General features: G+C 46.7%; 1 protein-coding gene across 1 annotated transcript in view; it reads left to right on the top strand.

The window, feature by feature from the left end:
- Aloxe3 (arachidonate epidermal lipoxygenase 3) overlaps window positions 1-948 on the top strand; it is a 29,305-nt gene extending 28,357 nt beyond the window's left edge. The window contains exon 15 of the mRNA XM_090349607.1: window positions 685-948. Coding sequence (XP_090205733.1) covers window positions 685-864 — 180 coding nt within the window. The 3' untranslated portion in view covers window positions 865-948. The remainder of the gene's footprint in view (window positions 1-684) is intronic.
- Window positions 949-15,034: the final 14,086 nt, after the last annotated feature.

Raw genomic sequence — 15,034 nt, forward strand, 5'->3', positions numbered from 1 at the left:
AGAGCTCAGGGACAATGCAGGCCCAGAGTTCAAGAGCCATGACCTACAACCCCCCCCCAAAACCAAAACACAAGTCTCATGGACTTTTGTGCCTGGGCAGGCTTTGAACGGTGATTCTCAGATCTCACCTCCTGGGTAGCTAGGATTACAGGTGTGAACCACCAGCACCCCAACTGAAATGATTTTTTTTTTTTTTTTGGTGGGTCATGGGGCTTAACTTGGCTCAAGGCTACCCCCCTACTCTTGAGCCAAGCCTCACTCCCTGTTTTCTAAAGGTTAACTGGAGATAAAAGTCTCAGGTTGACCCTCAGATCTCAGCCTCCTGAATAGTTAGGATTACCGTGCCTGGCTTTTTGAAATGAATTGTTCACTCAATACATCCACTTTCTGATGCAGAGCATTAAGCTGAAAGAGAGTGACATGCCAAATGTGGCCAGCAGAGGGCGCACAGAAACTAGATTGTCCGGCTGCCAATCTCAATGTGTCCTGAACTCTGTAGGCTTTGGACCTTGGGGAGAAGGGTGGTGTGTTCTGGATTAGGTTGCAGTGGGGTGGTGGTTTGGGGTTGTCCTTTGAAGGGCTGTGTTCACAATGACTAAGGTGGAATCGTGCTTTTCAAAGCCAGCTTGATTGTATTATGGTACTGTAAGAAGTGTCTGTCTTATGACTTCTTTTCTCCCCCAGAGGCCTCTGGGCACCTACCCAGACGAACACTTCACAGAAGAGGTCCCTAGACAGAGCATCGCAGCCTTCCAGAACTGCTTGGCTCAGATCTCAAGGGACATTAGGAATCGGAACCAGAACTTGGCCCTGCCCTATACCTACCTGGACCCTCCACTCATCGAGAACAGTGTCTCCATCTAAGCACCTGCTCAGGTCCAGGCGTGAGGAAAGTCACCTTCCTGTCACCTTTCAGACTCTTCCACTCTCTTTATTCTCCTCCCTGAACTTCTCCTCTGCACATATGGACCAAGTTGGCTCTAGCTTCCTATGACTAGGCCCTGGAGCTGTGAGAGACCGGTACAGCAGTGACCAGGATAAAAGCCGCTGGATATAATCCAATGCACAGTAGACCCCTCAAAAAGAAAAGAACCTCTACCCCTCTTGCCTCTTGTTCCAGCCTCTGGTGGAAATCTACCTCCTCTCACAAGGATGCTCAGCTTGTGTTTCTGAGCTTTCCTTCTCAGTCTTTCCCACACTCTCCAAGAAAAGGGAATGGAAGTGATGTGTTCCTGGCCCTGTCACGTGGTCCCCGTAACCTTTAGCATCTTTAAGGAGAGGGAACAAGTCAGAACCCATGTCACTTGGACATCTAGTTATGATTCCTAGGGTACAGAGGGTGTGGTGTGGGTGTGTTTTGGGAATCTCTCCATCTCTCTTCCTACTCACTCCATTTTACCCCCCCCACTCTTTGCCTTTGAGCCCAGAGACTTTAATAAAAGCTAATGGATTTGGCTCTTGTTTCATGTTTTCATTTTCATGGTGGTAATGATATTGATGGGGGTGGAGTGATATTGTGTGTGTTCATGTGTGCATGTGTGTATATGTGTGGTATGAATGGGCGTGGAAGTACCCTGGAGGGGAAGAGGGAGATTCCATGAATCCATGGGTGATCTGTTCAGGAGTCAGGAAGCCTCCCAGCTCCACCCGCCACGCCACTGGGCCCTGTATTCCTGTTTTCACCTTGTAGAGCCTGTCTTTAGGAGGGGAAAGAAAATGTGGACTCAGAGACTGGCAAGGAAAAAATGTGAGCATTTTGCAAAGCTTCAGAATCCAGCTTCTGGGTGTGGTAGTTGTTAGCACTGAAATTCCACTCTACTCTGGGGCTCATAGAAGACTCACCCTGGCCCTTGTCTGTGTAGGTGGAGTCACAAGATGAATTTGGGCTGAGTTTGTTGCTGAAGAGGTACAATCATTTCCAAGCTGGCATGGAGGCCCTTCTGGGGCGCTCTTCTCTGCTTCTCCACCATGGAAGCATATGTCGTGAAGTACATCCAGCAGCCTGTGGAGGCCTGGCTGATGAGCCTAGTTGTGGAACTAAACTTTTGTTGGGTGAAATTGTGTGTATGTGTGTGTGTGTGTGTCCTTATTGGAGTCTGAACTTGGCCTGATGCTGTTACTGAGCTTTTTGTACTCAAGGCTAGTGCCTTGAACCATTTACCTCTACTTCTTTTGTTTGTTTGTTTGTTTGTTTGTGACTGAGACTCAAATTCTGATGCTTCTGAGATGCTTGCTTCCTCCCATTGGTTGGCACTCAGCAAACTGAGTGATGCCTCCAACCCCATACTTCTAGCCTTAGTGGTTACTTAGAGATAAGAGTTTCACAGATTTCTCTGTTTGGGCTGGCTTTGAATTGCCATCCTCCAGTCTCAGCCTCCTCAGTAGCTAGGATTATAATGCTAAACCACTAGCACCTGGCAATTTGGGGATTATTTGTTATTGCAGGATATTCTAGCAACTCCTGACTCAGGTAAATCTGGAGAGTTTGATTTTCTTTTTTGCAGCCATATAGTCCTTACAAGTCAACTTTCAGTCAGCCATCTGTATCTCTCCTTTACAATCACCTAACACCTCCTAGTTTCCTCCAGACCTCAGACCAGCTCACCCTGACTTTCTTTGCTACTTGAGTCAAATGTTGTGCCTGGTCAGAGTCTCTTTCTAGCCCAAAGTCACAGTGACTGTTTCTGTTTGTTTTTTGTTTGTTTTTGTCGGTCCTGGGGCTTGAACTCTGGGCCTAAGCATTGTTCCTGAGCTCTGCAGCTCAAGGCTACCACCCTACCCCTTGAGCCACAGCGCCACTTCCAGTGATTGTTTCTGCATGGCTGTGGCAGAGGGATCAGATGGTTTTATGGTAAAAATAACCCATAACACTTCTTCTCCTCCAACAGAGCCTTAAGTTTGTTTAGGGCTTTGGTAAAGTGTGTATTCTCTAGGCCCCACTCCCAACTGTTGTCAGGGTTTGTTCTGCCAGTCAGTAGGGATCCTCCAGCTGCTTGGCCTGAGCTACCAGTATCTAAGAAAACATGAAGTGCTTGCTGTACAAGGCCAGTTCCAAGAAAAGCTCCACATCTGACTACACTGCCTAAACAGTCTGTTTCCAGAGACTGAAGTTTTCCAGCACAGACCCAGGGAAATACAGTTCCTTGTCCCATTTCCCATTCACTGCCAGCCCTAGAATCTTTTTACTATTTAGTCAAACCTCTTGTTTCTTCCTCTGGGACAATGTGCGCGTGCGTGCGTGCGTGCGTGCGTGCGTGCGTGCGTGCGTGCGTGCGTGTGTGTGTGTGTTTAGCTGTCTTTGACTATGTCAAAGGATTATCCCTTCCTGTGATTCTGAAATCCCTATGCCATTGTGTATGAAGAGGAGTGTTTGAGACATCCCACATAGAGATCCCAGCTTTAGAATTTAGCCACGTTGGGTGCCAGTGATTCATGCCTATAATCCTAGCTACTCAGGAGGCTGACGCTGACATCCGAGGATCATGGTCCAAAACCAGCTTGGTATGTATCACCAATTAACATCAAAAGCCAGAAATGAGTCAGACACTAGTGGCTCACACCTGTAATCTTAGCTACTCCGAAGGCTGTGATCTGAGGATTGAGGTTCAAATCCAGCCTGGGCAAGAATGTGTTGAAACTATTTGTTTTCCTGTCAGACTTGGGGCTAGCACTGTACCATTGAGCCATAGCACCACTTCTGGCTTTTTCTGTATATGTGGTATGGAGGAATTGAACCCAGGGCTTCATGCATGCTGGGCAAGCACATACTACTAGGCCACATTCCCGGCCCCTCTGTGAGGCTCTTATCTCCAATTAACCATCAAAAATCCAGAAGTCGAGTTGTGGTTCAATTGGTAGAAAGCTAGCCTTGAGCAAAAAAATTACGGGACAACATTCAGATTCTGAATGTCTTCTGTCTATGCCAGCACACACACACACACATACACACACACACACACACACACACACACACACACACACACACACACACACAGAAGACTTTGCTCAAATGGTAGGATGCCAGGTTGGAGTAAAAAAGCCACGCAAAAGCATGACACTGACTTTAAGCCCAGTACTGATACTACAAAAAATAAAGAAGGAAGGAAAGAAAAGAAATGAGGAAAAAAGCTCAATCACAAGATGAGGGGCGGGGGAGGGGGAAGGGAAATGGGGACCATGACATGTGAAAGGGTATCAATGTGTGGGAATTATGAAAGGGTATCAATGTGTGGGAATTAAGGCACCATTTATCTGGCAAATATCATGTAACCCTTCTATTAATTACAATAAAAATATATTTAAAAAAAGCTCAATCATCAAATCATCACCAAGTCAGCTTCACTTTAGATAAAAATCAAAGAACTAAAGTAGCCAGAGGCATTCTCTTGTGTCTGACTGAGGTGTGGCCAAACCTGGACCATGTTCTGTGTGTGTGTGTGTGTGTGTGTGTGTGTCCTTGAACTAAGGGCCCAGTTACTGTCCTTGAACTTGGACAGAGCTCTGCCATTTGAGCCACAGCTCCACTTTTCACTTTTTTGGTGCTTAAGTGGAGGTAAGAGTCTCATGGACTTTCCTGCCAGGCCTGTCTTCTAATCACCATTCTCACATCTCAGCCTCTGAAGTAGCTAGGATTATAGGCACGGGCCATTAGCTCCCAGCCATATGGACTCCTTCAACTCAGCACTTGACCTAGGCAATGCTCAGGCAGACTGTTCTCCTCAGAAGATGGACACTCCTAGTCTGCAACAAAGGTTCCATTAGAAGACATGCTTATTCTGAAAAATGTTCCCCAGCTAGAGAGGGAGGGGCCAAGGTGAATTACTGGAATCTGGTTTCCCAGAAAGCTAGCTTGGAGACAGAATCGTTGGGAAGACACACCCAGCCAGGGAGGACTTCCGTGCTGAATCTGGGCACATCTGGATGGGGACAGGGTGTGGGAAGGGCTCAGGTCAGTTAGGGGATTTCTTCCATCACTCACTCACTTTAGATCCCTCCATGCTTTGGGGTTGATCTGGAAGGTTGACCCGTACAGTGGAAAGCACAAAAGCCCCTTGTCTCAGCTGACCTTGAACTAATTCCTCCACGTTGGTGGCCCAATCATCTAGGTAAATGGGAAGCGTGAGTGGCCTGGAAAGTCCCTTTTGTATGGCCAGTCCGGGACTTGCTTTGAGTCATGGCTTCTGTCACTCTAACTCTTCTCAACTTTGGGGAACCTTGGGTGATTCCCCGGGTACAACATGTTCCTATCAGCTTCCCCGGGATGGCTGGGGTGTGTGTGTGTGTGGCGGGGAGACGGACAAAACCCACACCAACAGGAAAGTCTTTTTAGGTGGTGGCAAGTGCAGTGAGGAGATACAACCCAGTCGTCAAGGGCTGTGGTGCCAGAGGCGTCTTGAGCTGGTCAGGGAGGGTCTCTCGGGCAGGTGCCACTGGTGTTGAGAACCGGATCTCAGAAACAGAACCCTCTTGGATCAGCGTGGCAGGGGGAGGTGTTACCAAGCAGACATAGCAAGGGTTAAAGGACTCATCTTTAAGGAAGAGCAAAAAGACCAGGCTAGTTGGGGAAAGGTGTCAAGGCTCGTGAAGGTCTTCTGTGGCAAATCTTTGGATTTGATTCTAAAGGTGACACTGTTTGTTTTAGCTCTGGTGTATTTTAGGCAGGGAGTGACCTAATTTGAGTGTTGTCCCCCCATCTTGTGTGCTAGGGGAATAGGTCCCTAGGGTTTGCTCCATGTCTTGCAAGGGTTTGGGATGGGTGAGGCAGGGGGAGCCCCAGCAGGGAGGACTTGGCTTCCAGTGTGGGAAGGTGTTGTGAGACACCCCTTGCAAGTGTACATCCGTTCCAGGGCCTCTGAGGCTCCCCAGGTCCCACCCCTGGGTCTAGGAGAACCAGTTTTACAGTGAGCACCTACCTAGAGTTATGCGTCCACCTTTGGGTCACAGCTGGGGAGTGTCCTGTCCACATCCCTACGCCTAATCCCATCCTCACCCTCCATCTCCACCACACCCACTCCACCTCCTTTCCTCTCGACAATTCTGGACTGTGGCTTTTGTAGGGGTGTTGGGGGGAGATCTATTGCTAGCTAGTATGATGACTTGGAGATGTAACTATTGGCAGGGGAGAGACATTGTCCTGTTTGTCTTCATTCCCCATCCCCTCCCCTGAGTCCCCCAAAGCTTCATCTCCCCAGGTTTCCAGAGGCCTACGTGCTTCTGTTCTCGCACCTGCTCTCACAGAGCCATCCACCACTGAATGGAAAGGTTAAGGTGGAGCCCTCTCACCCCAAATACCTCAGGATTCTGCATCCCTGAGGGGCCTGTTGGGACCATTTCCCAAGTTCTGAAGCCTCAGTGGGTCCCCTCCATCACTCTGCTTCCCAGCAAATCTGTCTTAGTAGCCCCATGGGGGTGTGGTCTCCAGGGTAGGGGTGTGGCTAGAAAGCAAGAGTCTGGGTGAATTTGCATGGAATTTGTATTTGAATTGCAAATTCATATATTCATGTCCCAAGTATCCCCCAAGAGTCATCAGGGTGACTGAGCAGAGCCCAAGAGGGCGGGAATACCTGACTGACAGCGCCTGACTTCAGCCAAGGAGGGCATTGTGCCCAGGGGGATGAGACAGCTTGCCCAGTCCCTAGGAGCTCAAGCATGACTTTTATCTTCATTCTTTCCCTCCCCTTTGCTACCTTCATTTCCTCAACCCATCCGCCCTGCTTCAGTACTTCAGTGGCAGTACTTCCTCTCTTAGCTCAGCTAAGCTGTCTTCTGATCTTCATCGTGTTCTAGTCATAACCCACTCAAGAATTAGGAACCAGGGGCCGGGAGTTTGGCCTAGTGGTTAAAGTGCTTGCCTAGCATGCACGAAGACCCGGGTTCGATTCCTCGGTACCACATACATAGAAAAAAGCTGGAAGTGGTGCTGAGGCTCAAGTGGTAGAGCTCTAGCCTTGAGAAAGTCCAAGGACAGTGCTCAGGCCCTGAGCTCAAGCCCAGGACTGGCAAAAAAAAAAAAAAAAAAGAATATTAGGAACCAACCTCCCTCTCTCCCTCCCTCCTTCCCTTCCTCTTTCCCTTTGTTCTCCGCCCCCTTACCTCCCTCCCTCTCTTGCTTTCCCTTCCATCCTTCTTTTCCTTTCTTCTTTCCTCCCTCCCTCTTTCTTGAGATTAAACCTAGGGCCTCTGATATAATCTCAAAATGTGAAAGCCCACTCCTCATCCCTCCCCCTCAGGTGAGAGACACCTGAGTTTTTCAAGCAGGCCATACCTGACTAAGCAGGGGTCCTTGCTCAAGAGATTCCAAGAACCAGGCCTGGGTCATCGATTTCAGGCTGAAGCAACAAACTTGCGAGTAAGAACCCTCTAGCCATTTTTGACCCTACCCCATGTAGGACTCTACTTAACGACCCTTCATCTCTACCCTCCTCAAGTCTCCTGCCTCTCTAGGTCACCATGGCATCCCTCCTCAACTTCCCATTAAAGTTGATTTGGTCTGTTGAGTTGGCTTTCTGCTTTTTCTTTATTCTATTACCAAATGACCCAGTTTCCTAACAGATGGTGCTGAAACGTGGGACAGAGGACCCCCTTGTCCTTGTAAGGCGTCTGTCCACTGTCTGCCTGTCTGTCCTCCCTCTTTCTCCTTTTTCTCCAGGGCCTGTCTGAGATCAGCTGCCCCTTCTTGCTTATATTGACTTGCTCAGTTGTGAGACCACTGGGGATTTTTCTCTCTCTCTCTCTCTTCTCTCTCTCTTTCTCCCTCTGACTGTACTCTTCTCCAGATGGGAGGCTACTCACCATTACCTTGGTTGTTCTGCTCTCCCTTCTGCTAGCTGACTTCTCGCACAAAGTCCAGGCCAAGGCCATTCATGGTTTTGTCTCCTGCACACACCATTGACCAGCTCACCCTCACCCTCACGGGAGGGGGAAGAGTTCCTGGGCCTCCCAGGTGGACGCCCTGAGAGGACCCTGCCCCAGGCTGCAGGTCTATGTGACAGTGCCCTTGAGGAAAGGATTCTACCTTTTTCCCCTCTTTCTTGCCAGTCCTGGGGCTTGAACTCAGGGGACATCTTAAACAGAGTCTCAGTCTCGGCTCTTTCCCTTCCCAAATGGGCTTCCCAGTTTCAGTCCCATAGACTCTCGCTTTGGCTGTCTCGTCAAACATCGAAAAACCTTGGATGTAAGTGCAGAAATCAAATAAACGAGACTAGTTCATCTCTCTACTTTTGTTTGGCCTCAATGTCAATTGAATAATGAACATGGAAGATCTGAATTCGGGATCCTTGGCCTGGACTTTCTCCAGGATCTAAATTACTTCTTTCAACGAAATGGCAAATAGACAAAGGATCCCTGTGCCCAAGCTTTCCTCCTTCCTCACTTCTGTCACCACATCTTCTTCTTCCTTCCTCTCTGTAGTCCAGCTTCTCTTAGCTGGAGCTGTCTGTCCTCTCTAAGCAAACACCTTCCAAAGACCTTTGCCTCTGTGCCTGCCAGGCCTGGGTAGTGGGGGAGGGAAGAAGCTTCCTAGCTTTGCCAGCTCTTCCTGAAAGGAAACCCAGCTTGGTCTTGTAAATGTCATAGGGACAAAGTAACAGCACTGTTTGAACTCCAAAACCTAGGCTTGCCTCAGGTGATGTATGATTTATTCCTGTGGGACACCCCGGAGTACTTTAACTACTGACTTCATGGAGGGTGGTTTTTACATGAAGGTGTCTTGCATCTACCTTCTCCCCTCCACTCTTTCTTCCTCCTGTCTTCTTTCTGCTCCTCTGTTTCTCTCCCTTGTTCCCCTTTGATTGTTCAAGACAGGGCTACAACGTCCCAACAAGAGCTACTGAAGGTGGCCTTCAACATCTTTTACAATCAGAATAAAGAGGTGATAAAAGAAAAAAGAGACTTGTGAAGTTGGATACCAATTCTTGGCTGTCATGAGCATAGAGCATCCTGTTCCTGACTGCCACCCAAAAGGGCCTCTTGCTTGTTCACCAACACTGAGAATGGCTAGCTGGCAAACACTCTGGGGCTAGTCTGTCTGTCTGTCTGTCTGTCTGTCTGTCTGTCTCACTGAGTGGCCTGGTCCCCTTCTCCTACCCAAAAATCCTATAATGAGAGCAGAGCAGATAGACAGATAATGTACCCACAAACCTATCTTTCTTTTTGTCTTTGGGATTCAGACACTAATCAATTTCTTCTCTCTTTCTTCACTTCAGGATCTGGATTACTGATTTCTCCCTTAAGACAAAGCTCTTCTAAGAGGCTGTAAAAGCCTCTGGAGGAATTCCTCCTTCTCAACTCTTCCCTAATTGCAGCTATCCAATCGCTCACACATTCCCTTTTGAATGTCATCCCCTCCACCCCACACTTTAAAATGCTTGGTTAACAAAAATGACCTTTTATTGTTGGTCATGAGGCTTAAATTCTGGGCCTGAGCCCTGTCCCTGTGCTCTTCAGCTCAAGGTTAGAGCTCTAACACTGGAGCTACAGCACCACTTCTGTTTTCTGGTGGTTCACTGGAGATAAGAGTCTCACGGACTTTGAAGCCAGGCATGGTGGCTCACGCCTATAATCCTAGCTACTCAGGAGGCTGAGATCTGAGGATCAAGATTCAATGCCACCCAGGCACAAAAGACCTTCAGACTCTTATTTCCAATTAATCACTAGAAAATAGGAAGTGGAGTTATGGCTCCAGGGGTAGGGAGGAAGCCTTGAGCTGAAAAGCTCAGGGACAGCACCCAGGCCCAGAATACAAGCCCCGTGATCCACCAAAAAAAAGCAGGGGGGGGGGGGGGCCCACGGGAATTTGGCTTAGCAGTAGAGTGCTTGCCTAGCATGCACAAAGACTCCGGTTCGATTCCTTGGTACCATATACATAGAAAAAGCTGGAAAGGTGCTATGACTCAAGTGGTAGAGCTCGAGCCTTCAGAAAACCCAAGGACAATGTTCAGGCCCTGAGTTCCAGGGAGTCTCACTGGCTTTGAACTACAATCCTCAGATCAGCCTCCCAGTAGCTGGATTTCAGCTGTGAGCCACTGGTGCCTGGACCCTTTATAAGTCCACTCACCCTTTTGTTGTAGGATGGGAAAATAATTAAGAGGGGTTTTGCTCCTCCTCTTGGAAATCTGATTTAGGCACCTTCCATCTCCAATTTTCTTTTTTTTTTTTTTTTTTTTTTTGCCAGTCCTGGGCTTGAGCTCAGGGCCTGAGCACTGTCCTTTGGACTTTCTCAAGGCTAGAGCTCTACCACTTGAGCCTCAGCACCACTTCTGGCTTTTTTTTTTCTATGTATGTGGTACCGAGGAATCGAACCCCGGTCTTCATGCATGCTAGACAAGCACTTTAACCACTAGGCCAAACTCCCGGCCCCCCATCTCCAATTTTCTTTGCAGATCATAGAGACTGTTACCCAGTGTTCAAAGGTCCACTAGTATGCTAATGTACCTTGTTAGTACCATTGTTCTAAGTGTATTCTGTTCTGGATAATTTATGTTTAAGTGTGGATTTTTTGTTACATTCTGTTTGTTGTTGCCAAATGTTTTGTGCTCTATGTTTTGCCTTGTATTTTGGGTTGTTCAGTCTGTTTTCTAGCTTTGACCAGGTATTCTCTTATGCAAAAAGGATAAATAATTCTTACAGGTATTTATTGGTTAAACTTAATTTTTTTCCTGTGTATGTGGTACTGAGGAATTGAACCCAGGGCTTCATGCATACTAGGCAAACACTCTACCACTAAGCTACACTCCTGGCTAAACTTAATTTTTATTCCTAATAAGTTCAAGGTAAGCCCTGCTTAAACACTATTTCTAATGATGTCCTTGTAGCTTGAATTAGAAATAAAAGGATCTATTGGCACAGACCCTCTCCTGACCTGTCAGTCACCCCCTCCAATGGGGGAGTCAACCAACTGTTATACATCATCCCAGCAACCAGCAAAATGCCAGCTGGGTCATTATCTCAGCAAGGAGAAGACACATAGCAGACCCAGTGAGGGTCTCGTGATGAGGGACCACCCAGAGGCATGTGGGAGGAACTGCTCAGTAAGAGGAGATGGTGTCAGATCCCGGATGGAGTCACCTGTCCCCTGTGCTTATCCAGTCAAAAGTAACTAGAGCCAGGAGGTCAAAAGAAAATAGTTCATACACATGTCTATTTAATGCTCATACTTGTCTATTTGATAACTGGGTAGCAACATATACCTTGTCTTTCTTTTCCTTCCTTCCTTCCTTCCTTCCTTCCTTCCTTCCTTCCTTCCTTCCTTCCTTCCTTCCTTCCTTCCTTCCCCTTCTTTCTTTTCTTCTTTCTTCTTTTTGCCAGTCATGGGGATTGAATTCAGAGCCTGGGCACCGTCCTTGAGCTTCTTTTGCTCAAGGCTAACACGCTATCCCTTGACCCACAGTGCCACTTCTGATTTTTTCTGTTAATGTGGTAGTGAGGAATTGAACCTGGGGCTTCATGCATGCTAGGCAAGCACTTTACCACTAAGCCACATTCCTAACTCCATACCTCTGCCTTTCTATCACTTGGTATTTCTAGTTACAGTAAATCTAAAGAAATTAGAGAAATGCCCAAGAATTAAAGAGTAAATGGCAGACAAAAGCCAGGAACTTAGCAACTATAACAACACCAAGAGTGATTAAAACCAAAGATAGATGCCTACCTTTGCAGAACTTTAAGTCAGACCTGCCTTTGTCATATAAATGCCCCTGGTAGCAAAGTGCTCAGTGTCTTTCTCTTTGAGAGCATTCACTTGTGTGACTCTGCCTTTCTGCTTGTCTGTTTGTCTGCTTCCCTGCTTGCTCACTTACGCAGTAAAGCTACCAAGTTTTCTTATTGAAGTCAAGAGTCCCTACTTCTACAAGGAAGCTTCACAAAGTTTCACCTGGACCCCATGATATGACTGTAACTATACTCCTCAGTCTTCTTATTTTCCTGACCTGCCTTCTGCTAAGTGAACTCTGGGAGTCAATGAAAAAGACATGGGAGCTAGGCCTCCTGGCCTCTTCCTCGTATTGATACCGCTGGTGGTCATCTTCAACCTAATCATTTTTTTTTGGTCCTGTATTCTAAATCTCTTGCAGAAATTTTTCATTGATTGAGTAACAGCAACCACACAGACTGCAACTTGGGAACATGTAAACACCATCCTTCTCTGAGTAACCAGAGATTCACAAGACCCTCCCCCCCACTTTCCCATGATGACCTCAGGTCAGTGGTAAGTAGCCAGGAAAGGCCATGACACCCGCAAATCTTTTATATCTCTTAGGGTCTCAAATGATAGGAATCTGTCATTGCAAAATGTAAAATCCTCCCCCCCAGGTGACAGATGCCTGAGTTCCTCAAGCAGGCCATATCTGACTAAGCAGGGGCTTGCTCAAACAATAGGTTCCTGGAACCAGGCCCATGTAATCAACTACAGGCCAAGACAGCAAACTGAGGCAACAAACTTGCAAGCACACACCATCCAGCCACCTTTGACCCCCATGTAGGACCTTACTTAGAGTCCTACCACTTCTGCCCCCCATAATGCCTGGTGTCTCCTTATTCCCCTCAGCTTACCGTGGCATCCCTCTTCTACTTTCCATTAAAGTTGCTCTGGTCTGTTGAGCTTGCTCTATGCTCTTCCTTTATTCTAATACCTTCATGACTCAGTTTCCTAACTGTCTCCACTCTGCTATTTTAGTTGTGTGCCTTGCCAGAAGAATCATGTTTTAAGAATCTTCTAGTTGGGGGGAGCAGGGGAGGGAAAAGGGGACCATGACATGAGAAAGGTATCAATATTTGTGAAATAATATACCTTTTATCTGGTGAATATAATGTAACCCTTCTATTAATTACAATAAAAATATATGAAAAAAATAATCTTCTAGCGTATTCAGGGAGGAATCCAATAGTGTAATTCTTCTGAACAATGTACTGTTTATCAAAATGGATACCAGAAAATGGAAACTTGAGGTTTTGCTTTTTCTTTTCTTTTTTTTAGGGAGGGAAGGGAGCTCAGGAATGGAGGGAAGAAAGTAAACAAATGCAGGCATGGTATTTAATGTATACTGTGTAAAAAGTGAACTATGTAACTTGTGGGTAGGGGTGGGAGAATGAGAATGGGGGAAAACAAAGGAAGAGGTGGTATTATCAAGAAGCATTATACTCATAACCTTACAGAATTGTAACCCCTTTATTCAACTACTTCATAATATGATAAAAAATTTAAAAAGAAGCTGCATGACAGTGGCTCACATTTGTGATACCAGCTACTAATACTACTAAGGAGGCTGAAATCTGAGGGTTGATGTGCAAAGCCAGCCTATGAGGAAAGACCGTGAGACTCTTATCTGCAGTTAACTACCAAAAAACTGGAACTGGAGTTGTGGCTCAAGTGGTAGAACCCTAGCCTCAAGTGCAAAGCTCAGCAACAGCCCTATGACCTACCAAAAAAAAAAAGTCATTTTGAACATGTTCACACACACACACACACACACACACACACACACACACACACACACAAGTTTTAAGGCACACTTTTTAAAATGAAAATCAGCCATACGTTTTCTGCAATTCCAGTGGCAAATGACATTTTTGCCCACTGCATATTAGAACCACCTGGTCAGTGCTGGAAAACCAGACAACACCAGACAAAATACAAGCCAAAATTCAAATCACAAAACTTTTTACCAACAGACAGAATTTCCGTACTTAAACATAAATTATTAAGAACAGAATATGTTTAGAACTGTACTAACAATGCATATTTGCATACTAATGAGGAAGAGGATGAACCAAGAACTTGTATTAAGACGTCCCTGAATATGTGTTCAAGGTCAGTGAGATTCTCCATTGAGCGGTGGGCATCTCCTAGATTTGATCAGTCATAGGGGGTCTCCAGGACTGGCAGGTATTTCAGTTCTTGAGGGTCTGTTGAGAGGGACACTGGATCCTTACTTCATAATGCCCGGAAGCATATGCTCTTCGGAGAAATGGCCGATGTCAAATGGTGAATAGCCTTTGATCTGGATATCTGGAGGAGAGTATAACCAGAGGGTAGAAAGAGAGAGATGCTGCCAACTGCAATCTGAGGCAGCAGAATAGGATAGCAGGCTGAGGAAAAATTAGAAAATACAGAAACAGGTATTAGAGACAAGAAACCCAGCAGGGACCAGGGGCCCCAAGGCTCGCTGGCATTTGGGCCCCAAGTTTATACAAGCAAGCTTATGTATTTGAGTCACACTGTGAATACACTTAAAAAATAAAACACAAATACTAATAATACACTCAGAGCCAAAACAGAGATTGTGAAGAACACTGCTTCCCTTATTCTTTTTTTTTTTTTGCCAGTTGTGGGGCTTGAACTCAGGGCCTGAGCACTGTCCTTGGAGCTTCTAAGTGTGGGATTTGTTTTAGTACCCTGTGTTCTCCTGAGCACACAGCAGAGACTGTGTTCATGGGAAATGCTCATAGTGTTGCCCCAAAGATAAGAAAGAGTCAGTGTTAGGCTTGATCAGCCTTGGTGGAGTGTAGGGGTGACATGGACAGATTTGAGTCTTGAAAAGGTCATTTCAGTCCCTGGCTCCAACAAATCTGGATTCCTAAACTGAATTTCAGCCTCATCCCCATTCCTGTTTCAACACCTGAGGAGGGTCAGGAGACACAAAGCGTGGTGGGAAATTGTAGCTGGGGCCTAAATAAGGTTCATGGTCAGGGGGCCGAGTCACAGGTAACTCCAGAGTTCAAAGAGTCTCACAAGTTCATGGTATAGGTCTGGAAGGTCGTCTAGTAACCTATTGTCCAAGTCCCTGCCCCGGCCTCTAGGAAGTGAGGCACACCCATCACCCAGGGGTGGGACTTCACCTGTATCCACCAAGAAGCCAAGATGGTGCCAGTTAGATCCAATTCCTTATCATCCACCATGTTGTCAAGATGGCTCCAGTTAGACTTATCAGCACCTATTCTCCATCTCAGAATCTCAGTTCTCTTTGGCCATAACTTGGCCTAGGTATCACATGACCTTCCCTCAATGATGACACAAGGAGGGTGCCACCAGGGAGGAACT

Source organism: Megascapheus bottae, chromosome 17, assembly GCF_031878675.1.
Source record: "Megascapheus bottae isolate mThoBot1 chromosome 17, mThoBot2.hap1, whole genome shotgun sequence".
In the NCBI taxonomy this organism is placed as follows: domain Eukaryota; kingdom Metazoa; phylum Chordata; class Mammalia; order Rodentia; family Geomyidae; genus Megascapheus; species Megascapheus bottae.